Source organism: Podarcis filfolensis (genome assembly GCF_964270895.1).
Source record: "Podarcis filfolensis genome assembly, chromosome: 2".
Classification (NCBI taxonomy): Eukaryota; Metazoa; Chordata; class Lepidosauria; order Squamata; family Lacertidae; genus Podarcis; species Podarcis filfolensis.
This window is the reverse complement of record NC_139605.1, coordinates 100,384,609-100,410,338: the sequence shown is the minus strand read 5'-3', so window position 1 is coordinate 100,410,338 and position 25,730 is coordinate 100,384,609. Positions and strand designations below refer to the sequence as shown.

The window sequence follows — 25,730 nt, the reverse complement described above, 5'->3', positions numbered from 1 at the left end:
GATGCAGACCTGTATTTCGCAAAACCAAATCTAGCTGTTTCTTGTTGCCCTTTTCCTTGACATGTATCAGGTGTTAAATATAGCCTAAGAGCCTCCTGTCATGTTGGAAGGGTGCTTCCTTCAAAACTGCTACCCACAGAGAATTGCAGAACTCTGGATGCCCCAAACAAAGACCAGCTTGGGGGAAGGAGTGTTCTTAAGTTCAGCCTGTCTATTTGCTTATCCAGGCACAGAACCCTTTCAGGGAAAGTCAGTTGCCAGCAGCCAAGGCAGGCTTCTTAAAAGCATGCCTGCAAAATGATGTTCTTAGAAAGAACTCTTGTTAAGTATACTTCTTCTCTATGATAAATAACATTTTAGAATAGCAAAATGTGGCGTGATGTAGGCGGCTGCCTTTCTTTATTGCTCAGCTTGGTTGGCGGCCCTGAGCAGCGTGCGAGACTTACCGGTACTTACCTGTTTGGATCAGAGGCCATTTCAAAGAATCCAAGGTGGAGCCTGTCCCCAAACTTCTAGGCTGCTTCTGACTTGGTGCTGCAACACTAGCCAAGCCACTGTGTCTTTAGTCCTAAGCATGCCTGAAGCTGGATGAGCAAAAAAAAAAAGGGGGGGGGGAGGGAAAGCCAGAAGTCCCAGCTCGTTTCTCTAAACCCTAAACCAACATACCTTGGTAACAATTTCCTGCCTCCAGTTCTGTGGCCAATTAAAGCTGGGTAAGGAATGAATAATGACAGCTGTTGGGCAACAAACTCATTTACATTGTGAAAAGCTGCTCTGAGCGGGTAGCAGGTATGATGAAACAAAGGAAATACAGCACAACACACAGCAGTTCCAGTAAGGCTGTGCACACATTGCTGATTTGAAACACAGCTCGGTCATCCCTTTTCTCTATTTGGAGAATAGCTGGTTTGGGAGAAAACATGGCATTTTGTAAGAAACATCAGGATAGGAAAAGTATGGATTGTGGCCAGCGTGTACACACCGCTTCCCAGACCTGTGCTGAGAGCCTACTGGATGCAGATTTAAGCAGGAGTGTGTGTTGTGTGTTTTGAACACCTTCATTATGCTTATTTTTATATTTTACAATAAGTAGAGAAATTGGGTGGGACTCACCTAATAGAAGGGACGCAGGTGGCGCTGTGGGTTAAACTACAGAGCCTAGGACTTGCCAATCAGAAAGTTGGCGGTTCGAATCCCCGCGACGAGGTGAGCTCCCGTTGCTCAGTCCCTGCTCCTGCCAACCTAGCAGTTCAAAAGCACGTCAAAGTGCAAGTAGATAAATAGGTACCGCTCTGGCAGGAAGGTAAACAGCATTTCCGTGTGCTGCTCTGGTTCGCCAGAAGCAGCTTAGTCATGCTGGCCACATGACCCGGAAGCTGTACGCCGGCTCCCTCGGCCAATAAAGCGAGATGAGCGCCGCAACCCCAGAGTCAGCCACAACCGGACCTAATGGTCAGGGGTCCCTTTACCTTTACACCTAATAGAGCGCCCCCTGCAGAAGCCTGCACAAGGACTTCTGCCATTGCAATGGGGCATGCCTCCCCCCACAATGGACTCTGAGGGTTAAGGTCAGCAAAACACCTGGAATAGCACAGGGGAGAGCGGCCTGTTCCATCAGGAAGCAGAGGTGCTTGCAAAGGTGGTGTGATCTGCAATGTGTTGAATTCCTCCCATCAGTGCACCTGAGAAGGGGGAGAGGGGTCATCTATTCCACCGCACCCCCACCCTATGCCTCTGCTTCCTGTTTGAACTGGTATTTCCAAAGTTTCCACATTACTCTTTATGGAGAACTGGAGAATCAATTGGTAGAAAATACCTTGGCACCACTTTAAACAGACAACAGCCTTTTGGAGGTTAAAGGTGTGACCAGCTACTTCTAGTTCGGCTGTCAGTGGCTGCTGGGATACCTGCAAAGTTGTCATATTGCTGATCAGCTGGAAGGAACAGCCTTGCTACACCTGGCGTGACTTCTGTGCCGCCGCCTCCCCCCCCCCCCCCGGTGTTTCAGCAGCGCTGTGGAACCAGTCTCTTTCGGAAGTGGTTTGCTGAGCTCAAACCACACAGGTTTCTGCCACATTTGTGCACCAGGGATTGTTCGGCTGACAGGCACTCCTCCTCAGGTGCTGCGTCTGGCAGAAGCAGCTGACATGGTGGGGCTTTGCTGCTCTCCTAGGACTCTGACATCACTGCCACTTTCGAGGATAGGGCAGTGGTGAGGGTGGGGCTGTGCGGGCACACTTGGGAGTGCCGTGTGGCTGCCCACGCACCCCAAGCTTGCTCCTACCCTGCCCCACCCCTCCCTTGGTAGGCAGGGCCAGGAGAGTGGCTCCACAACACTGCCCCAGCACACCGGACAGTCCTGGCGCAAAAGTAGCACAAGGTATCTGGGGGGGGGGGCTTGAGGATGTTGGGCACCCATTTGGACACCCATGCCAGGAGGTGGCAGTGCTCTGATGCATCTCAGAGATGAATGAATCACAGTACCCTCTGAGAAGCCTGGATAACCGGAACTCACGGTAAATTTCCTTTTTACCTTACCCCTGTGGTGAGATTGCTGTTCCAAATGGATACAGTGGTACCTCTTGTTAAGAACTTAATTGTTCTGGAGGTCCGTTCTTAACCTGAAACTGTTCTTAACCTGAGGTACCACTTTAGCTAATGGGGCCTCCCGCTGCTGCCGCCATGCAATTTCTGTTCTCATCCTGAAGCAGAGTTTTTAACCCGAGGTACTATTTCTGGGTTAGCGGAATCTGTAACCTGAAGTGTCTGTAACCTGAAGCGCCTATAACCTGAGGTACCACTGTATTTGACAATGAGCCTTTATATTTTCTTTTTACCTGGAGAGAAGCATCTCTTGTGTGTAGCCAGGAAACTGAGAAGCTTGGACTTCTTACTACATGAGCTGCCAACTCTCTGCTACCATCCCTTGTTGCTGTAATTTGGGAATCCCAGCTCCAGAGAGGAAGCTGAATGTGCCACACTGAGTCAGCAGAGGAGAGCTGCGCTGCTGTTCCGGGAAACGGAGCAGAAAGCCAGTTTATGCTTCACAGGCACAGCCATTGTGCAAGCTCCTCTGCTTCGGCAGCTGACCCAGCCTAGGCTCTCTGATGTTGGCGCCGCTAGACAGAGCGGCGTTGCGGCAGGAGGGGACAGCTTGTCTTGTTGTCATCCTCATGGTACCGCAGGACACAGACGGGACAAATTAGGGAGTGCGGTGTAAAGCGTTAACCACATCCCTCATTTAAAATGGCACTCTTCCCCCTGTTAACAGATGTGAGCAGAGCTTCTACATCATATGCATCAGCAGTGCTGCTTTTCTGGGGGGAGAAGTGCCTCTCTTGTTCTTTCATAATGGCCATGGCGACCACCTGAGAGGTGCCGGAAATGAGTTCCGGTGAGTTCCAACTATAATAATAATAATAATAATAATAATAATAATAATTTATTATTTGTACCCCGCCCATCTGGCTGGGTTTCCCCAGCCACTCTGGGCGGCTTCCATAGAAAACCAAAAATACACTAAGATATCACAGATTAAAAACTTCCCTGAACAGGGCTGCCTTAAGATGTCTTCTGAATGTCAGGTAGTTATTTATCGCTTTGACATCCGATGGGAGGGCGTTCCACAGGGCAGGCGCCACTACCGAGAAGGCCCTCTGCCTGGTTCCCTGTAGCTTTGCTTCTCGCAATGAGGGAACCGCCAGAAGGCCCTCGGCGCTGGACCTCAGCATCCGGGCAGAACGATGGGGGTGGAGACGCTGAAAAAAAAGCCCTGTGCATTCATGCTGTTGGATTATAGTCACGTATCATTTAGGGTGCAATCCTAAGGCTGAGGTTGGAGCACCAATCTTGCCCTCCTCTGTCCATTTTACTATTTTTTAAACTGTTTCCCACCCATCTGAAACCTTGGGAGGGAAAGATGCAAGATCATAGAATCATGGAATTGTAGAGTTGAAAGGGACCCTGAGGATCATCTAGTCCAACCCCTTGCAATGCAGCTGTCCCATACAGGGATCGAACCTGCGACCTTGGCCTTATCAGCACCACACTCCAACCAACTGAGCTATCCAGGATGCCAGTATAAATCTGTCCCTGATTTAGAGGCATGTTGGGGCACCAGGATGGTTTGGGATGCTTCAGATCCAAGTTGTTTCTGTTGTATTTTGTTTACAACAGTTTCCCAGTCCACCCTGGCTCCTGCACCCCCTTTCTGGCCCTGAGGATTTTGACACTGGTTGGGCCAGGGCTGCAGAAATTGCTGTGGTGGGGTGAGGAATGGGGCATCTGACATCAGATCTTCCTTTCTGATTTGGAGCACTGCTCTGTCCTGTGTTTGCTGCGATAACACTCAGGAGACACACGATTGCATCCTTAGTGATGTACCAGTGGTGTGAGGCTGAGTGTATAAGACTCGCTGTACAGTGGTACCTTGGGTTAAGAACTTAATTCGTTCTGTCCACTTCCGGGTTCAGCGCGATCGACTAATGGCGGATTCCCTCCGAGCTCCGGAGGGAATCTGCTCAGTAGGGGTTGGGTCCTGCCGCCGCGGCGACACGGGGACCCTCAGAAACCACAGGCGCTGAAGCCTGTGGACCTGGTGACTCGGCGGGCACCATTTGCGCCCCCCGACCCACGAAGGAGCCTTTTTAAAGGCTTCGGAACGGGGGACAGGGTGAGGCGCGGTGCTGTGAGTCGACTGCTTCCCCTACGGAGTGAAGCCGCATGCCATGGTCGGAGAGCGCTGACTTCTTCCTTTGAACATTTGGACTAAAAGTAACAACCCGTGAGTAATACGGAAATTGGATTTAAAATTTCTTTTTTGATTTGGCACGAGCGGGGAAGGCGCAAAGAGGAAGTCCGTCTCCCCGTTTTGTAAACATCTTAAAGCAAGGACTAGATAACTAAGGTTGAGAGAACACCTTCTTCTTGAGAGGATAAAAGTAATTAATTTCACGTTTTGGCAGTATAAGTGTCTTTGCTGGAGGATAAGAGCTAATTTTGAGAGTGGAAATGCCACACACCCCCCAGGACCCGGGAGCGATCCGTGAGAGAGCCTGTTGAAGAGACATAGAAGATTTTGACAGCTGTCAAACTAGCTGTCAAAGCTGGGGAAAAAAGAGAACTTTGTTTCTGTTGCCTCGGCTGGTTATATTTGTTACATTCAGGTAACAAATTGTTGAAAATAAAGAGAAAAAGTTATTTTGACCTTTGGACTGGAACTGGAAGGAATACTAAGTAACCAGAACTCCTCTAGAGGGGGCTCTGGGACATTACAAGAATGGCTGTAAGTGGAAAAATACAGATTGAACTGGAAAAGACTTTTCTTCTTCTGGGAAAATTCAAGAACAAAGCAATGTTTTGGCTATAAATGTTACAACATTGAATGAAACAGTAAATAAACTTGCTGAAACTGGAAGGGACTTGACTCAAGTCTTTGTATCAGAACAAAAAGTTTTTGTATCTGAGCTAAAAAATTTTGCAGCTAAACAAGAAAAGAAATCCGAGAAATTTGAGAAAGTGGGGAAAGAGATACATGATAATTTAGAGGGAAAGGAAGGAGGAGCTATAATGCCGCAGATGATTAAGGAGAGCCAGAGGCCTGCTAAGATGGATATAAAGGAAAAGAAGAATGAGATTATGAAAATCTGGTTTGAATGGAAGAATGAGGAATAGAGAGATCTCCTCATGTGGAGATCTGAAGACTTATGGATTACAAATCTGACTAAAGTGGAAGCTGGAGTTTCTGGGACATTTGGACTTAAAAGAAGTAAGAAACAAGATTTGGACTACAATTTTAAATATGGAGGTCTGGCTGGAAGAAGCATGGACCTTATTGGGACAGAGCTTCTCCGAGATTTGGTGTTTAATATTAAGGACTACCAAAAAAACCGGCAGAGAGGACTTGAGAGAGACTTAAGAGCCTCGGATGTGAGGTCACCAGGCTGACAGCAGATAGACTGATGGACATTTGTTGGAGCTTGAAACCGGGAAAGGCGGGGAGTGGGGTTTTGGGTATCCAAAGGCTGTACAATTATACTTTGTTTTTATATACTTTGTTTTGTTACTTATATTAAAATGGGGAACTCGTGAAAGGGAATTGGGGTCGATCTTAGAAAAAGATATTAAGAATAAGTACTGATGTATAAAGACTGAGGTTTATGTTAAAATTGGTTAACCAAAAGGATTTAAATATAATAAGGTAAAATTTGGGGATAAGAACTTGCTGAACTAAAAATTGAATTGGAATACAAGAAGGGGAGGTGTGGGGAAGTCAAGGAAATATGTTATTGAAAGAAGGGAATGTAATTATATGTGTGTTTTTTTATTTTTATTTTTATAATTTCAATAAATATCTTTTTTTTTTAAAAAAGAACTTAATTCGTTCTGGAGGTCCGTTCTTAACCTGAAGCACCACTTTAGCTAATGGGGCTTCCTGCTGCTGCCGCACTGCCAGAGCACGATTTCTGTTCTCATCCTGAAGCAAAGTTCTTAATCCGAGGTAATATTTCTGGGTTAGTGGAGTCTGTAACCTGAAGCGTCTGTAACCCGAGGTACAACTGTAAATGAATTTCAGGGGTATTACACCTGTCTTCCTGGTTTGCAGTTTTCCTCTGTCGTGTTTGGGTTTAGTCTCCATATAAATATATGCAGCTCTCCCAGCCTTATGAAATGAGAAGACAAACAAAATCCAGGAGAAAGAAACAACAGGGTATTTATTTTTTTTGAAGGCACCTTCCCCCAACAACCCCCCCTCCAACCTCTGTGTTTTCTGTGACAATATACACATTGTATATCTATGTATATAGTGTTATGAATCTGGGGGTGCAAGAAACCCTAAATTCCGGATCAAGTTAGTGCCAGGGTGTTGGAACCGGGAAATCAGGGTGGTCCAACTTATCATAACTGTGCCACAAGGGTACTTTGACACAGAACCCGTGGGCCACACACTGCCCTGTTGCATGGGGGGCAGAGAGCTTGAGGCTACAATTTGATGGCTCCCAGCCCTCACGCCCCTTTCCCAAAGCCCATCACCTCACTTGCCTAGCTCGCAAGGGCTGTTGTGGGGGGCTTCAAGCACCTGTGACCCCCAGGCTGTGTGTTGAAGCGCCCTGAGCTAGACTCACATGTGTATTCAAGCCAGTGTCAGTGTTTGTTTAAGCCTCTGCAAGACTTTGTTTATCCTCTAATTAAGACAAGTGTAAAAGCTGATGAACTCAAATAATTTCCTTGAGAGGCATTAGGATGAGCCATTTAGGCAACAACAAAGGGATGAAAAGGGCAACTCTCGTTTGCAAAGGGGCGGGTTTCCTCCCTCCTTCGTCTGGCAATGCCAATGCTTTGAGGGCAGAGCTTAGAATAGCACTTAGGTGTTAAGAAGCAATGTGGGCTGCAGTTCAGAGTTTTAGGATGACCATGGGAAGTAGGCTGGCTGGGACAAAACAACTGTACTAGAGAGAGGTGCTGATGTCTCTTATTGCAAGCAGCTTGGAATATTGATGTGCTGAACTTCCTCCATAGGAGGCTTCAGGATGTGGAAACCATAGATCATAAAGACACCACCGTCTCTGACATGCCGAATTGTCCAAAGTGAAACACAAGGTTACAAAGCATGCCTTGGGAATCTCGCGCCGCCTGGAGACAGGGGTGTCATGTAACAATACATACATACATACTTTTATTGTATGCTGCCTTTCCATTGTTCAAACCATGCTAAAGGTGACTTACAACATGACAAAAAATAATAATACATAATTGCAAACTTATTCCCAACCTGTGTTGGGTAAGGAGAACCATGGACTTAGACATGGACTTAGACATAGACTTCCTCCCTTAGAGGAGGGAGAAAGGTTGTTTTCTGCTGCTCCAGAGAAGCGGACACGGAGCAATGGATCCAAACTACAAGAAAGAAGATTCCACCTAAACATTAGGAAGAACTTCCTGACAGTAAGAGCTGTTTGACAGTGGAATTTGCTGCCAAGGAGTGTGGTGGAGTCTCCTTCTTTGGAGGTCTTTAAGCAGAGGCTTGACAACCATATGTCAGGAGTGCTCTGATGGTGTTTCCTGCTTGGCAGGGGGTTGGACTCGATGGCCCTTGTGGTCTCTTCCAGCTCTATGATTCTATGATTCTATGACATATGGATAAATTTGTTCCTGCAGTTCTTACTTAGAATCATAGAATCATAGAGTTGGAAGAGACCCAAGGGCCATCGAGTCCAACCCCCTGCCAAGCAGGAAACACCATCAGAGCACTCCTGACATATGGTTGTCAAGCGTCTGCTTAAAGACCTCCAAAGAAGGAGACTCCACCACACTCCTTGGCAGCAAATTCCACTGTCGTACTTATTGCCCAAGATTCCCCCCCGGCCCCCCGCGCTTTGAATGTAGCACATGGCTCCCATTCATTCGTGTATGAAACGGCCATGTGAATGTATTTATTTTCCATACTAAAGTCTTGTGGAGCACTAGGAATGCTGTTACGGTCATTGTACATGTGGGAAATTGAGACCCAGAGGGATTAAGTGCCCAGGAGGGATTAAAAGTTAAAAGAGAAATTTGCGTTAAGCGTAGTCACCAAACCGGTTTTCGCATGGGAGGAGAAATGTATGAATGACTTGGGTCACCCCCCTGCGAAAGGGAAAAGGAGACCCTTTTTGCTGTTGTTGTTCATTAGGTCATTGAGAATCAAGGATTTGTATTCTGCGGAGACAGATTCATGGCTGTCTTGTATTGACACATGCATGTGGGCATTACAAAGCTGTCGCTCAAATAAGATAGATGCTAAGAACCGGAGGAGTAAATCTGCCTGATTTCTGTAAGTGGCACTTCAAGGTTTGCTGACACTGAGACCAACAGTAATACTTAACAGCATGATCCTTAGACATAGCCACCCAGAACTAATTCCTGTGTGGTGCGTGCACCTTCTCTGATAGACGAGTACAGGAAAACAACTTAAGAGAGCTGGATATATTTGACAGACGCATGGCTTCCCATCGTCTCACTACTGCTCTGGCGAAACAAGGTTTGGCAGGTTTTATTTAAACACAATGCACTTACCTACGAAACCTGATTACCAGAGTGTAGATGAAAAGCAACTATCCCTCTTTCAAAGCACCTTTTCAGTTATGCCCACCTGCTCAGCAGATGCTATTCACACTTTAAAAAAAGTTAAATGCAAATACGCATTTAAACAGCACATCTAGTTTCGTTATCAGGGGATACATAAGGGTGCTACATGCATAGCTGCTATTTTGAGCAACAAATACGTCTATTTTGCATGCTCTTGAATTGATGCATTTCCTCCCTAAGCTTTACCAAGTGAAACGGGCTGACTTTCTTTTTCTTTTCTCCTTTTTATAATTTTTATTAAATTTTCTGTTTTACAATTTAGAATACTCATTTATGCAACCTTAAAATATCAATGACTTCCCTTCTTCTCTTTCCATGGTTCATTTTGCATAGCATAAATCCCTGCATATTTTATATACCGTGGTACCTCTGGTTACGTACTTAATTCGTTCCGCAGGTCCGTTCTTAACCTGAAACTGTTCTTATCCTGAGATACCACTTTAGCTAATGGGGCCTCCTGCTGCCGCCGCCGCACAATTTCTGTTCTCATCCTGAAGCAAAGTTCTTAACCTGAGGTACTATTTCTGGGTTAGCGGAGTCTGTAACCTGAAGAAGAAGAAGAGTTTGGATTTGATATCCCGCCTTTCACTCCCTTTAAGGAGTCTCAAAGTGGCTAACATTCTCCTTTCCCTTCCTTCCCCACAACAAACACTCTGTGAGGTAAGTGGGGCTGAGAGACTTCAGAGAAGTGTGACTAGCCCAAGGTCACCCAGCAGCTGCATGTGGAGGAGCGGAGACACGAACCCGGTTCACCAGATTACGAGTCCACCGCTCTTAACCACTACACCACGCTGGCTCTGAAGCGTATGTAACCCGAGGTACCACCGTAAACCAAACCATTCAGTATTCCACTAAAAAGGGCTGACTTTCTAAGCTTCTGGTGCTTTCTTTCCCCTAGACGTTGTTCCATCCCAACAGTGGGGCAGCTGGAAAATATGGAGAGATACAAGCTCTTCGGGTGGACCAGTACAAGGCCTTTTATCTCACAGGTATGTTGCTTACTTGGACTTGTTAGGTGCTTTAAAAAAAACAACCCTGTGGGATGTTCCCTCTCCCCTTCTGACGCATTTCTGAATAAAACCAGTAATCTTCCCCCAGCACCAAATCAAATATTTAGCTGTATCTCTAAGACAGTTAACCATCCCCCTTCATTCCACCAAAAAAAAAACCCACCCCAAGCTGAATAGATTGTTTTTAATTTTTAATCATTCTGTTTTGTTAGGTTTCCCAAAACTAAAAATCTGTTCAGCTTTTGGGAGGAACATCTCCCTCCCAAAAATCAGTTATGGGGCTTTTTCTTCATTTTTTTGGGGGGGGTTAAAAAATAAAATTACCCCCCTTGCCATACGTCTAGGTTTTCCTGGACATTTTCCTGATTTGGGGGAAATCCGCCTGGATGCCAAAATGCTGCCCGATTCCCGGGCATGTCTGGGAAAATCCGGACATATGGCAGCCCTAGTTTTGTAAAGATGGACACCCATATAGAGAATGAGAATTTAGGCCCACAGGTGGAACAGTCCTCTGCCAAATGAGCAAAGATGCAGTGGCGTAGCGTGGGTTGTCAGCACCCGGGGCAAGGCAAGTAATTTGTACCCCCTAACCTGTGGATTTGCGCCCCCTAACCCGTGGATTTGCGCCCCCTAACCCTAACCCCCAGATGTTGCGCCCGGTGCGGGCGGCCCCCCCTGCATCCCCCACGCTACGCCACTGCAAAGATGTCTTGGCAGATGTGTGTTTCGTGGTCTGCTGTGGTACTGCGTGACACTTGAGTAGAATCTGGCTGGGTGAACAGAACAGCCACCCACCCAAAATCCACTCAGATCTTCTACAGTAGCTGTTGTATCCCCTAGGTTTGTTTAGAGGAACACCAGGAGATCCAGGCAGATTTTGAAAGGGGGTTAAGAACCCCTGCAGTTGGCTGAGTCCCCAGACTCTGTTTATTTTTCCAGGGTGGTGCTTCTCTGCATCTGACTAGCAGAGCAAAGCTTTTTGGGTGTGCTGGGCACATGCCTGTAGTTTGCCTAAACTTAAAAATTGCTGCCTAAACTTAAAAATTATTTTGCGGCTGCAGCTACACACCCTGCCCATAATTTCTCGGCCCTTCCGAGGATGTGGAATTAGGGAGGGAGGAAAGGGAGGAGGTAGAGGAGAATGTGGTAGTAGCAGCAGGACCAGTGGAAGGAAGCAGTAGGCACAGGGGAGGCCACCATCTTGTATCCACCACCTGAGGCAGTTGCCTCAGTTTCCCACTTTGCCAAAACACATTGTGCGTTTGCTCAGGTATGGCTAAGAGGGCGCACTCTAAAAAAGAATAAAAGGAGAGGAAACTCAAGCTAGAGACCAAATCTTAGCCCACCTGCATTCTGCTATACAGTGGTACCTCGGGTTACAGACGCTTCAGGTCACAGACTCCGCTAACCCAGAAATAATACCTCGGGTTAACAACTTTGTTTCAGGATGAGAACAGAAATTGTGCGGTGGAGGCGCGGTGGCAGCTGGAGGCCCCATTAGCTAAAGTGGTACCTCAGGTTAAGAACAGTTTCAGGTTAAGAACAGACCTCCAGAACGAATTAAGTTCTTAACCCGAGGTACCACTGTACCAGAATGCACTTCTGTCTGCAGTGTGGATGAAGCCACTGGGCAGTTTTGTGGGGTACCCATTCCCCACACTTCTTCCCCCCTCTCCCCAGCCTTGACTTTAGTAGTTTACAGACCAGTCTTGCTGCTTTCAAAAGCCTTCTCTTTTTTTTTTTACTGAAATATTTATTAAAATTTTTCACTTTCAGTACAAAAAAGTCAAAAAAGAAAAAAAGAAAAAAGAAAAAAAAATTAAAAACACATGAAATTTACAATTCCATATTTTCAGTACCATATTTCCCTGACTTCCCCACACCTCCCCTTCTTGTATTCCAATTCAAATTGTTAGTTCAACAAGTTCCTATCCCCAATTTTTAACCTTTTTATATTTAATTCATTTTTTTAAAAAAACCAATTTTAACTTATAGACATCGATATTTGTACCTCAATACACAAGCCTTTTTCTAAAGTCGACCCAAATTCCCTTCCACGAATTTCCCAATTTTCATATTAATAACCAAACAAAAAATAAAACAGATCATAATTGTACACCCTTTGGATTCTCAAACCCCACCACCCCCTTTCCCGGTTTCGATCCCCAACAAATATCCATCAGTCTTAATCCTCTATCAGCCTGGAGATCTCACATCCGAGGCTCTTAATTCTCTCTCAGTTCCTCTCTGCCGGTTTTTTTGATAGTCCTTAGTATTAAACACCAGATCTCGGAGCAGCTCTGTCCCGATAAGGTCCATGTTTCTTCCAGCCAGACCTCCATACTTAAAAGTAGGGTCCAAAAGTCCAATTATCACAAAAACTCCAGCTTCCACTTTAATCAGATTTGTAATCCATGGGTCTTCAGATCTCCACATAGGGAGATCTCTCCATTCTTTAGTCGCCAATTCAAACCAGATTTTCATCATCCAATACTTATTTTCCCTTGTGGTCATCCTGTCAGGCCTCTGGTTTGATTTCTTGTTTTCCTTTGTAAGTGTGATATCAGGCCTCTGGCTCTCCTTTGTCATTTGGAAAGTTACAGCTCCTCCTTCCTTCTCCTCAGAAACAACATATGTCTCTTTCTCCACACTTTCAAGATTCTCAAAATTCTCTTTTTGTCCAGCTGCATGGGCTTCCTGAGTCAAATTCTTATCAAATTCCGTAATGTTATTTACTGTTAAGTTCAAAGTTGTTACATTTGTAGCCAAAACATCAATTTGGCCTTGTAACTTTCCCAAGAGAACAAAGACTCTGTCCAGCCCAGCCTGAATTTTCCCTCCTCCAGCCATTCTTGTAGTGTCCCAAATCCCCCTCTAGAGGGATTTTGGTAACTTAATATTCTTTCCAGCTAAAATCCAAAAGTCAAGTTAATTTGTATCAGTTCTTACTTATTTTCAACAAAATATAGCCAAGTTGCAACAAATATATCCAGCAGAGACAGCAGAAACAAAGTTCTCTTTTTCCTTTTTGACAGCTAATTTTGACAGCTGTCAAACTCTTCTATATCTCCTCAGCAGGCTCTCTCGCGAATCACTCCCGGGTCCGGGGGGGGGGGTGGCACTTCAACTCTCAAAATTAGCTCTTATCCTCCAGTAAAATTACTTATACTTGTATTGCCAAATCATGAAATTAATATCTTTTATCCAATAAAGAAGAAGAAATTCTCTCGACCTTAGTTAACTAGTCCTTTCTTTAGATTTTTTACAAGACGGGGAGGCGGACTTCCTGTTTGCGCCTTCCCCGATCGTGCCAAATTCAAAAGAAAATTTCCTTAAAAAGTCCAATTTCCGTACTACTCACGGGTTGTTACTTTTAGAGTCCGATTGTTCACAAGAAAAAGTCAGCGCTCTCCGACCATGGCTCGCGGCTTCACTCCCCAGGAGGAGCAGTCGACTCTCGGCACCGCGCCACTCACCCCGTCCCCCGTTCCGAAGCCTTTAAAAAGGCTCCTTCGCAGGTCGGGGGGCGCAAATGGTGCCCGCCGAGTCACCAAGTTCACAGGCTTCCGCGCCTGTGATTTCTAAGGGTCCCCGCGTCGCCGCAGCGGCAAGACCCAACTCCTGTAGAGCCGATTCCCTCCGGAGCTCGGAGGGAATCCGCCATTAGCCTTTCGCGCTAACCCGGAAGTCCCAAAAGCCTTCTCACTTCCATTCTTTCTCCCCACAAGTAGCGGAGAGAAAGGCCCAGTGTTAAGGCACTTCTTTCTCCCTTTCCTAATTAGAAAAGTGTGTCTGTCAGCAGCAAGAGGGGAGCACTGCCCTCAAGATGCTGGCACCTGTTAGCATTCCTCTTCAAGATCTACCTTTTCAGCTTTCATGCCACACCGTGCGACCTTGCAGCTATTTTTATATCTGCGCGTTCTTCTTCTAGCAAAATGAAAATAGACACTGGTGGTGGCTTGCTCACCCATCCTGGGCCTTCAAGCCGGCATTCTGGAATGGGGTCAAGCATGGGCCAGACCTACAGAAACCTGCAGAGGCAGCTGCGACTCAGGCTTCTTGAGCTACAACTACCAAAGGGCTGCTTTCTTATCATCTTTGCTAAGCAGCATGGGCTGTTACTGCACGTAATGTGTGTCCCTCTCCTTCCTTTCCTCCGTTGTCGTTCTCCCCAGAGACTCCTTGCCTGATTTAGTCCTCCTGCAAGCTTTTATACACACACACAATCTTAGCTTCCACTGATGCGATTGCTCATATACAGCACTTGCAGCTGTGAAGGATTGGAAGAGCCCTTTTAACAGATCAGTAGTTAGTTATTCCCTTCTTTCTCCACCCTGCCTTCCAGTTAAAATCTGGGTACATTTTATTCTCATCCCCCAAATAGGGCTGAGCAATATATTGATGCATCGTTCGAAACCGGTTTGAAGTCCATATCATGCTATACATTTCATTCTTTTTGACCTGGCAATTATATTACAAATTGTGATGTGTGTTAGGGCTGGGCAATATATTGTCCAAAACACATTTGACATTCATGTCGTGATACCGGTTTCATAATTTTGTAACCTAGCAATATGAGGCGGGGAAAACTGAAGCCGGCCAATGCCTCTACATAGTGCTATCCTTATTTCAGACATCGTGATAAATCGGTATATCATGAAGTTTAGCTGTTGATTTATCATGATGTTGAAAACCAGATTATCGCCCAGCCCTACCCTCCATTAAAACAATGTAATCAAGGTCTATAATGCATGGTTTGAATCACTTAGGAAGCTGCTTTTATACTTGGTCAGACCAACGTGTCCACCTAGCTCAGTACTGCTGATCTCTCCACCTCACATCTTGCCCTACCTCAAGTCACCTGGAAGTGTGCATGCAAAGTGTGTGCTCTTCCCCTGAGCTAGAGCCATCCTCAAGGCACATGATGCCTCACTGAGCTAGTCACTACTAGGTTGCACTCACAACGTCCTTTCCAAGTAACAGATCTTGAACACACTCCCAAAATCTGGTTTCCTGAGGGAAGAGGTTACCTAAGAACAAAAGGTGAGGGACGTTGAAGCTGAGGCTAGATGAGGAAGGGTAAAAGTAAAGGATCCCTGGCAGTTAAGTTCAGTCGCAAACAACTCTGGGGTTGCGGCGCTCATCTTGCTTTACTGGCCGAGGGAGCCGACGTTTGTCCGCAGACAGTTTTTTCCGGGTCATGTGGCCAGCATGACTAAGCTGCTTCTGGTGAAACCAGAGCAGCACACGGAAATACCATTTACCTTCCCACCGGAGCGGTACCTCTTTATCTACTTGCAGTTTGACGTGCTTTCAAACTGCTAGGTGGGCAGGAGCTGGGACCGAGCAATGGGAGCTCGAACTGCCAACTTTCTGACTGGCAAGCCCAAGGCTCAGTGGTTTAGACCACAGCGCCACCTGCATCCCTTTGGAGGAGGAAGGGGTTCCTGAAACAATAGGCGGGCATGCTGAACCATCGGAGGTATATGATGCTACAAGTTTCCCGCCATAGGATGGACAGGGCAGTTTTAGGGAGCAAAGGAAAAGGGTTGTGAGCCGGTCTGAAGAGGCCTCCCAAGTCCAGGCTATACTTGGCCTTGAGTGCCAAGTGCAAAACAGCAGAGTGCAGAATCGTGGTGCAGGGAACCTGTCCTTAAGGGATGTAAACAACTGTTAAATTAGTTTGCCGGATCATTAGGAGGATGCTTTTGCTCTCTCGCCAGGGCTAATTATTACCAGGCAAATAGAAGTGCATGCTTGTGTGGGCAGAACACTTTGTGCTCCTGCTCCTCCTGGGTAGCAAGGTCAGGTTTGCCTCCTGTTAATAAGGACAGTCCGTGTACCTGAAGGTTTGCTTCCTCTGTGGTGGGGGCAGGAGCCCAACCCCCTCACACGGTGAAGCGAAAGCAGCCAAGGAGTTAATTGGTTTCAACAGGGGCACCTTCTTAAGGGATGCACCAACTATCTCCTTCTCCTCAATGGCTTTAATGTGGTTCATTGGTGTTGCCATCCACGTTTTTGTATGGGGAAGTTTTGGTCTGTATAGCTGTGGTTAATGAGCAGGATGTTTTAGATGAGGTGTCCTTGTACTTAGGTATTTTTATATATATATATATAATATTTTTTACTGAGTTTTCCACATATAATCACATTCTATTACATAATATAACCTGAAACATTGCTCAAACTGAGCATCGATCTTTCATCCTTCTTTCTGACTTCCGAACATAATTATTAAATTCTTAGCATTTCTATAGCCACTTTTTTTACCTTCTGAGTGTACTTAGGTATTTTTAAATTGTCTTTTTATTTTGGGGGCTCGAGGATCTGGCACTGGTGACACCCAAATATATAAATAACAGGCAGTGGCGTAGCGTGGGGGGTGCAGGGGGGGCCGGCCACACCGGGCGCAACATCTGGGGGTTAGGGTTAGGGGGCGCAAATCCACGGGTTAGGGGGCGCAAATTACTTGCCTTGCCCCGGGTGCTGACCACCCACGCTACGCCACTGATAACAGGCATTGCCTCGAGTGCTAGCAGAGCAGGGAGCTGGAGAACAAGTGGTACAGCCCAGATGTAGGATTACCACAATGATGGTGTTCTACCTCCACTGTTAAGAGACGTTATCCCTTTAAAATACCAGTTGCATGGAGTCTGCAGTGGCTCTCAGGTTCTGCTTGTGGAATTCTGTACACGTTCAGCTGGCCACTGTGAAATAGAAGATGCTGGACTAGATGGGCATTTTCTTTGGTCCAGCAAGGCTTTCCTTGTGTTATCTGTTGGTTGTGAGACGGCCAGTAAAGTAAACAAGTCCTTGTCAAAGGGTTAAACATAGGAGCCTACTCTTGCCCACCTTGGCTATTCCTCTGTTTGATGCTCCTGTTTTTCATTGATGGCTGTAGTATTTTGTGTAACAGCAGAATTCCATTTTTCTCGTGGCATTTCACAAACTTTTTAAGTGGGAAACCAATGTCGTCATCATGTGATGCTGGTATCGGGTCCTCCTGAACCTATCTTGCATTATTTCCAAGGAACGTCTTCCATATTTTGCATTTAAACAATAAACAGAGAAGCACCCAACTGCAAACATTTCACAGATACGTATTTCAGACACTGGACCACCCATTGCTCCTGCAACCAGTCCATTCTTGTAATGGGCCTGTGCTTAGTTACCCTCCACAAAATCAATTGGTAAAAGTGCTTACCGTTGGCTGTTGGTAAAAGTGCTTACTGTTGCTTAACCTACACTAATGAGCTCTGGGTGTTTTTCCTTTTAACTGCATGGCTTCTGCAACAGGAATACCTGTTAAAAGATGGCAGCCCTAACATCTTGCATGCCTCATCTGTTTCCAGGTGGTGCCAAGGCCTGTGATGGGAGCATTGGGAAGGAACAACGCCATCAGCCACCTCTCATTTTTAACTTACAGCATGACATCCAGGAGGCGGCACCACTGGACACTGAGACTGCGGAATACCATGCTGTCCTGCCAGTGGCGAACAAGGCTCTCCTGGACATTCTGTGGAATATTGCAACAGACAATGTCTCTACAGCGGACTACTCTCATGACCCAGCTGTGACACCCTGCTGCAACCCACAGCACTTGGTCTGCCGGTGCCAGTTGGCTTATTCCAACTCATCCCAGAGATGCTGAGCTGATACGGAAAGTGAAGCCTACAAGACTTAAGGTTAGAATAGCAAGGGAAACTTTGTTACATCCTAAACCATTCTGATAATTTTGGGTTGAAAGGTGGTATGTAAATATTTTGAATCAGACTAGATTTCTAACATGGCTTTAAGTCTTTATGCACACAAGCCAGGATCCCTAATTTTAGATCTGCTTTTTACAACTTTGGCACTACTGTAACCCAATACTTTGGGTTACAGACGCTTCAAGTTGCGCATTTTCGGGTTATGGACGCGCCGAAACTCGGAAGTACCGGAACGGGTTACTTCCAGGTTTTGGCTCTCGCACATATGCAGAAGCACTAAATCCTGCTATGCACAGAAGCGCCAAATTGCAACCTGCGCATGCGCAGATGCAGCACTGTGGGTTGCGAACGTTCCGCATGGATCACGTTCGCAACCCGAGCACCCACTGTATTGTTAGCCCTTGTTTATACTTTTGCTTTGTTCTGCTGCACGTTTGTATGTATATATGTATGTATGTTGTTGTTTTTTACTTTCGACTTTGACTGTAAAGTACCCAGAGAATTTGTTCTTATTATTTGCTTGATTGTTTCCTTACAATAACTGTATTTTGTTTAAACCAGCGCAATCCTATTGGTGGTGGTGTAGGTGGGACACAGAAGCATTCATGGTAGAGAACTATTGCCACATCCTCAGCCCTGCTGATTTAATGCGTAATACTTGAGGGATGCAGATGGCGCTGTGGGTTAAACCACAGAGCCTAGGACTTGCCGATCAGAAGGTCGGCAGTTCGAATCCCACAACGGGGTGAGCTCCCGTTGCTCAGTCCCGGCTCCTGCCAACCTAGCAGCTCGAAAGCACGTCAAAGTGCAAGTAAATAAATAGATACCACTTTGGCAGGAAGGTAAACAGCATTTCCGTGCGCTGCTCTGGTTCGCCAGAAGCGGCTTAGTCATGCTGGCCACATGACCCGGAAGCTGTACGCCGGCTCCCTCGGCCAATAAAGCGAGATGAGTGCCGCAACCCCAGAGTTGGTCATGACTGGACCTAATGGTCAGGGGCCCCTTTACCTTTACTACTTGAAGGAAAATGAACTATATGCCACCCTAAAGACTGGTGTAGTTCTTAGTGCTTTGGAGAAAAAAGGGGCTTCTGGGTCCAAGGCCCACCCCAACATGCGTCTCTCCCTGCAAAAATAAAACTTTCTGCAGGTGTACTTGGAGCTCCTCTGGGGATGCACATGCTATCCTGTTAGAAGAGCGGCGTATATGCAACTTTCTAGGGGACCCTCCCACCTATAAGACTGTAGGCTTATCGCTTTTTCTTTTTCTTTTTTTGTAAATGGGGACATTTCATCTCAGCAGTGGTGGCATTTAACTCCTTAAGCAATTACTACTCTCTGTAAAAGTCACCTCAATCCAGTGCTGGAAGCAGTTACACTTGAGTGGCAGCCACCCAAAATGGCAACATGTCTAGTTCGCCCCCTCCATCATGTCTGGCATCACTTACCTGTGACCTGATTATGCATTTCCCTGTCTCCATCTCTGCATCACAGACTGCCAGGGCTTGCTGCATCTTGACATCAGGATGAGACGAGTTAGTTGTGTAAGGTGTTACAAACGGGGAGACGAGAACCAGCCGCAAGGTTGTCATTTTTATTTTAAGTAGGAGCCATGGCCCAAGACATTTGATGGGGTCTTTAAAATAGGTCTTAGGCATATGGAGTCACTGCAAGATCGGGTAGAGCCAACTACAAGGATCTGAAAATCTAAAGAATTCTTATTTAAATAATAATAGTGACTCGGATCCTTACTATGCTATAGACATAATTACCGTATTTTTCTGTGAATAAGACACCCCCATGTATAAGACAACCTCTATTTTTTGAGCCCAAAAGTAAGAATTAATTCCAACATTCCGTGTATAAGACGACCCCCAATTTTAAACTTTAAAAATTTGGGGGAAAATATAGTCTCATACACAGAAAAATACATTGTATCTCTTTCTTTGCAGGCAGGATGGTCCACAACATACGAAGGAAAATAAGGGAGGCAATTCTCATTGTGGATCTCCAGACACAATTCTCTGAAAATAGCAACTGAGGCATGGTGTACAGTAGAAAGAAAAAGGGATTCTATTTGCAAGCAGATGCAGCAGTTCCACTGGTAAAACTTAATCAAGGCTGACATCTTTAGGGCTCCGTTCAAAACAACAAGACAGAACGCAAGGCGACAGCTGCTGCTGCTGACACGATGGTGACTTTATTAACAGGTATTTAAACTGAGTGCCAACACAGTAAGTTGGAGTTCTCTTTTTTTTTCCTGTCTCCCTAATAGGTCACTGCAAAAATATTATGCCTGGGTAAAATATTATGTATATATACTGTACAAAGGACATAGATCAATAGACTTCTGTTAAGTACATTTATACACGACATAAATTAGAAAAGGGCAGGCATGTGTATAAAATTCAGGTTCTTTTGTGGGGGGGGTTACATTTACACTCGAGTATAGAGCAATGTGCATATACAGTACATTGATACCAAACCCACGCAGCACTTTTAAGAGAATACACACAAAGGGCCAGAAAGGGTTGGGCTAAGAAGAAACATACTGTGTTAAAAGCACTGGAGCACCTCTGGCTTCCCCCCTCACTTGTGGGATCTTCCACTTTCCCATTTTTTGTTTCTCCAAACTACCTCCCATCCGTCGCTCCGTGCTCTGCTGTTTGCCACTCCTCATGACCTCTTGTTCGTCTGGCTTCCACGGCACAAGTTTATCTACCAAAATCAAAACAGAAGGGCCTTACTTTTCCCAGCAGCGTGCCGTTGAGCAGGGAGTGTGCTGTAGCCGGACTTTGCGAACATGCAGAGGAAGCAGCAGGGAGGCAGCTTGCCATGCAACTGTTTTGCTTTCCGCAAAATCTGTGGGTCACTTAGGTTTTCTGTGTGCCCTTAATTCAAAAGAATCATCTGGGCTGGGAACGGACCCCAATGCCCATCTTAGGGGGAACTGAAGACTGAGAATTGTGTTTTCTGCTTTAAACAATGAACCCTTGTCTTGGTTGTAAACACAGCATGTGCTGGGTCACCTGATACATCGTGGTTCCCCAGCCACCACCAGCACAGCGCACCTCCTGTCTCCCCTGTGCTGTGCTAGCAGCAACCAGGGAGCCACAGTGAATCAGCAGCTGAAATTGTCTGCAAAGGGCAAAGGCGTCTGGGCGGGCTGTGTCTTTCCTCGTGGGGTCCTTGGTCGCTCTGGGAGGAAAGAGTCAGGCTGCCCAACTGGATGAAGGCAAAGGCAGACAGATTCACAGAGCCTGGACATGCTTCTCAGGCTCTGTGTGCTTGGTTGCTGCCTGCCTGCCTTCGCCCAGGAAGGTGGGCTGTGTCTTTCATCCCAGAGCGACCAACCACCCCAAGAAGAAAGACGCAGCTTGCCCACTCGGGCAAAGCAGGCCGGCGCCTTTGAGCTTGCTCATGTGAGCTGGAAGGGAAGGGTTTGATCAGCTGCAGGGTGGGTGGGAAGCTGCCCACCCCATAGCTGATCAAACCCTCCTACTGCTCTTGCTTGCAGAAGCCACAGCAGTATGGGGTTGGGCGATGTATCTCTACTGCTTCTTCCTCCCCACTTAGGGGAGAAAGCAGCAGCTGATATACATTTCAGCCATTGTGATATATCAGCATATGCTGACATTTAGCTGCTGATACCTGGTTTTCAACACTGCAATGTATCGCCCAACCCTAACAATAGCTGGAGTTCCTTGTGCTCCTGTATGGAAATTGCTCTTCCACGAGCATAAGTGATGCTGCTGGCGCACGGCAATCATGTTTTTAGTGGCACTTGATCCCAAGCTGCTTGGATTCCACAGGCATACCCATCCACAGCTTCACATACAATGATGCTTTCCACATGAAGAGCATCTTAAAGTAGGAGAAAGTATGCACACCATCGTCACCTGCAACGCATGCAGAACACTCATTTCACATTGTGGCAGTTACATTTTTACGCTTGCCTGGACAAGAGAGCTTGTAGTCTTGGTGCTGTAAATTAGATCTCCTAGCTTTCCCCTCCTAGCTCTCCCCTCTACCTCCTGTAAGTAATATGGAGGAATGGTAGTGGAATGCCCAATTTAGCGATGTGAAGGTTGCAATACGACCCAGACATCGGAAAAAACTTCTAGCACTTGGGTCTGGTGTGGCTAGTCCACTTTGTCCAAATTGGAAGGGGGCTAATTTAGCAGTTTCTGATGTGTGTAGATACTTCCTCCTGTGCAGAAGACAGTGTAGACATACCCTTTGAAAAACCTCTTTTTATGCCAGTATATTAGCAATTCAAGGTACCGTCCTTGCCAAGGAGGGCCACCCTTACAAGCCATGGACTAGAATGGACCTACCCTCTATGTCAGACATAGAGCTTCAAAATCAGAAAGGGAGGTCCAGTGTGGAGCTTCCCTTCCCACCTCTGCTAGCTCCAAAAAGGGCCGGTCCAACTGACCTTAAAAGTACTGTCAGAAGGGCCAGAAAAAAAGAGGGTATGCTGGGAAGTGGCTTGGACATCCCCCATACTAGAGAATTATTCAGTCAAGCTCCTGAAACAGAGATCACTAAAGCTCTACCTCCCCTCCCACTGTTTCTAATGGGATGATAAAACAGATGGATATGTATGTCCATTACACACAGACCCCCTGGAAAAATGACATCCTGCCCTGCCAGCTTGAGCCCAGCAGTCAAACTGCCCCCATCCCCACCTGCACTGTTAAGAAACCAAATGCTTGCTACAATATCCATGGAGAGGCAATTTCCCTATGAATAAGGCACATCATCACACCAAGAGTTTCACAGAGCACTGAGGAAGATTCCTAAAGTAATATGGCAAGTGGAAACCCCCATAACAACCTGGGAGGTTGGTACAAAGGAGAGAAAAATAATCCCAAGTTTCTGATCCTAGAGAGATGACGAAATACTAAGAGATCACCATCCACCCTCCTCTATTAAGGCAGCCAAAGGTAAAAAGAAACAACTCTTAAGTGCAGTAGCTTCTCAAACAGGATGCTGAGCGCAGCACACAGCCGAGTTGTGACCAAACCCCAGAAGGTCAATAATCGTACATATGCATGCACGACTAACACAACCATTAATCCAAATTGCCAACACTTTACACTTTTAAAATAGAACACTCGTCTTTGTGGGTTGGATACTGCCTAAGTGTTCATGGCCATATGCGGAGGGAACAGTTTAATTATTGCAAAAACAAACAAACCCAAAAGCTCCTACGGTGGCCTAGCAAGCAGGGAACATTGTGATTGCTCAGCCTTGGCTTTTTCACCAGCCCACACAACTAGTAGCAAATGTCAAAACTAACCCCGTTACATCAGAGGTGCAATGTGCCACTTGCCTGGCTGTCTATGGCAAGTAATACCCCCAGCTCCATCCTGTCTCTCACACCTACCATGGCATTCCTCCCCCCTCAGACACAAAGAGAAGATGAGGCAGCCTTGAAGGTTAGGGGAGAGCGAGCTTGCAGGTGCCATACATAACAGGTGGCTGATGTGTGACTCTTCCAGTGTTGCTGGACTCCCATCAGCCCCGGGCAACATGGTCAGAAGTCGGGGATTGTGGGAGTTGTAGTTCCACAACATCTGGAAGGCTTCCCTAGCCCTAGACCAAGTTAGTCCTCTTCCAGCCTCTAAACAACAGCGTAAGGCTATCTGAGACGGTTCCTCTCACCTTAAACAGCCCGGGGCAAGAGTTTTGGCAGCGGCAGGTAAGGGGAAGCAGAAGGCGTGAGAAGCAGCAACAGGAGCAAGGCAGACAAGCGGTTGGGCAGGTAGATGCTTAGCTCTGCAATAATGCTTGGATCACTTGATGCTGTTAAGACACAGCATGGAAGTCGCTTCCCCATGACTCAATACAAGACCATGCAAGAGGGATGGGACCCTTTAGAAGGAACATAATACATCGCTTGTTACTTCTTAGAAAATAAATAGCATTGATTAAAGAGACACTGGGAGGTAGCAGACTTCTATTACAGAGAGGGGAGAAAGATAGCGGGAACACAAATAATTGTCCTTAAGTTCTCCAGTTTCCAACCTTCCTTGCTAAAGACAGGTTTGGTCTGTGTATGCAGCAGTAAGTAGGCTTGGGCTGCTGATCACTTTCTCTTTTTTCTCTCCCGCCACAGGCTAGTCCTACCTCAAGAGCCCAGTGATGGAAGAGCAGCTCCATCACTAGCACGACTGCTGCCCGGTCAGCACTTGCTCACTGCACCTGCCCATTTCCCCTTAAGTAATGCTTCTACCTGCACTACCATTTTATACTGCTGCCTGCCCTGCAGGTCTTTTCCTCCACCCAGCCCAACATGCAAATAGCAAAGCTGGGGGGCTGAGCATCTTGCTGGTATGGCAAAGCTACCAGCAATAGGACTGGGTTGGGAAGGAATGGGGGCACGGGCTGCAGTTGCCCAGAACCCACAAAAGCCAAAGCCACGAGTCAGTTTTATCATTTTCGTTTTGGTCACTTAATCCAAGCACACATTCAAAGGACCAAACAGATGCCCTTAAACATGCCTCTTTCTGACATTTGAAGGATTCCTCCCACCTCTTCCATCTCGGAGGCGTTGCTGAAGCTGTGAATGCAGAAATGCAGACTTGAACTCTGAGCGTGCCCTCCTCTTGGGAAGACAAGAGGGTTTGGGTGGGAATCAATTAAATGGTCTGGAAGCATCTGCAGCTGTAGCACTGCTGAACCTCCGCAGGAATGGACCTGCTCAGTCAGTTCCCTGGGCCTGGGACACCAATGCAACAGTAGGATATCAGGATTATAAATAAGATTCTGTTCCCAAGCCCCTCTCCCAGAACAGTGGGAGTTTATCTACCCATTTGTAAGAGCATAACTGATTTAGTTGCCGCGGGCTACAGAAAGGAGAGGAAGGGACAGCCCTTCTGGAAGAAGAGGTTAAACGCTTTCTTCGCAGCATGAGGCCCCATAGTGCTCTCTTAAGTACTCCTAATGCTCACAGGTGGAAACTCATTTTCATCATCCAGACACACTGGCCCAGTGGCGAATTCGTGCTCCGGTATAACCTCTCCTCGAAGGGCTCCTCCATCTTCTGAGTAACCTATTTAAGGAGGAACAAAATACTGGAAATAAGTACAGCTGAAAAGCCCAAAGGCTGGGCAGACAGGGGCGGCATTTGGTGACTTTTTACTGAGTGCTTTCCCCCCTCCTTCTGCAAGGTTTGGCAAAACACAGAGAAGTGAAGGGACTTGTGAGAGCTGCACCAATACTGCAATTGCCAGACTGTGGTGGGGAGAAGTTTCCATTCTAATGAAAGCCTCAGGCTTTCCACTGTGAATCAGACATGCAGAGTTTTGATTCATGTGGGATCTTCAATAAGCATTAGTGGCGCCCAAGGCTTTTCATAAAGGACGGACAGAAACACATTCTAACTTGTTTGCACAGACAGGATAGAGGAAAGAGTCTTACTTAGGGGAGAGGAGAGTAGTCAAGCGAGTCGGTTCAGATTTCTAGTGGCTTTGCTTGGGATGACATGAGCAAAGCGCATCACCAACATGCAAGCAAGGGAGTCTGCGTTGTCTATTAGACAGCACAATGGGTATGTTTCCTATAATTACATTTACTTTGCAGTTATAAGCAACACAGAGCAAAACAAGATGTCCAGAAGACATTTGTTGCTGTTTCTCTGCATTACAAAAATAAAGGAGAGGTAAAGATTTGCATCAGGGTGATCTATTCTTTTTTTTGCTTTATGGTTGCTGAGATTCTTGGGAAGTTGAATTCTGTGCGCATTATCAGACTTTATTCTTCTTCTAAACTTCTACATAATGCACCCAGCCTTGATGGTTTTATATCATACAACACGTGTGGCTTGGCCTGGCAACGCTGGCCACGTAGATTTATGTTGTGACAAAGAGCAAAGGGTG

At 46.4% G+C, this 25,730-nt stretch overlaps 2 protein-coding genes and 1 long non-coding RNA gene across 20 annotated transcripts in view; 2 read left to right on the top strand and 1 right to left on the bottom strand.

The window, feature by feature from the left end:
- The window catches only part of ARSG (arylsulfatase G), a 122,521-nt gene extending 96,995 nt beyond the window's left edge, over window positions 1–25,526 (top strand). For 10 of the 17 annotated variants that reach the window (XM_083598792.1, XM_083598793.1, XM_083598790.1 and 7 more), the window contains 3 exons: window positions 10,025–10,115; window positions 17,489–17,821; window positions 19,797–25,526. In XM_083598792.1, the coding sequence (XP_083454918.1) occupies window positions 10,025–10,115; window positions 17,489–17,787 (390 nt within the window). In that variant the 3' untranslated portion in view covers window positions 17,788–17,821; window positions 19,797–25,526. The remainder of the gene's footprint in view (window positions 1–10,024; window positions 10,116–17,488; window positions 17,822–19,796) is intronic. The other 7 variants (XR_014544423.1, XR_014544424.1, XR_014544425.1 and 4 more) reach the window with 2 other exon arrangements.
- Window positions 14,557–16,504, top strand: LOC310755771. The gene is made up of 3 exons (XR_014544530.1): window positions 14,557–14,684; window positions 15,779–16,230; window positions 16,424–16,504. It is a non-coding gene; the product is annotated as an uncharacterized lncRNA (long non-coding RNA).
- The window catches only part of WIPI1 (WD repeat domain, phosphoinositide interacting 1), a 37,073-nt gene continuing 31,362 nt past the window's right edge, over window positions 20,020–25,730 (bottom strand). Inside the window, exons 11-12 of one of the 2 annotated variants that reach the window (XR_014544455.1) lie at window positions 23,515–24,904; window positions 20,020–20,562 (exon numbers count right to left, since the gene is read on the bottom strand). Coding sequence is in view for 1 of the 2 variants with exons in the window: in XM_083598900.1 (XP_083455026.1) it covers window positions 20,521–20,562; window positions 24,804–24,904 (143 nt within the window). In the remaining variant the exon portion in view is untranslated. The remainder of the gene's footprint in view (window positions 20,563–23,514; window positions 24,905–25,730) is intronic. The other variant, XM_083598900.1, reaches the window with a different exon arrangement.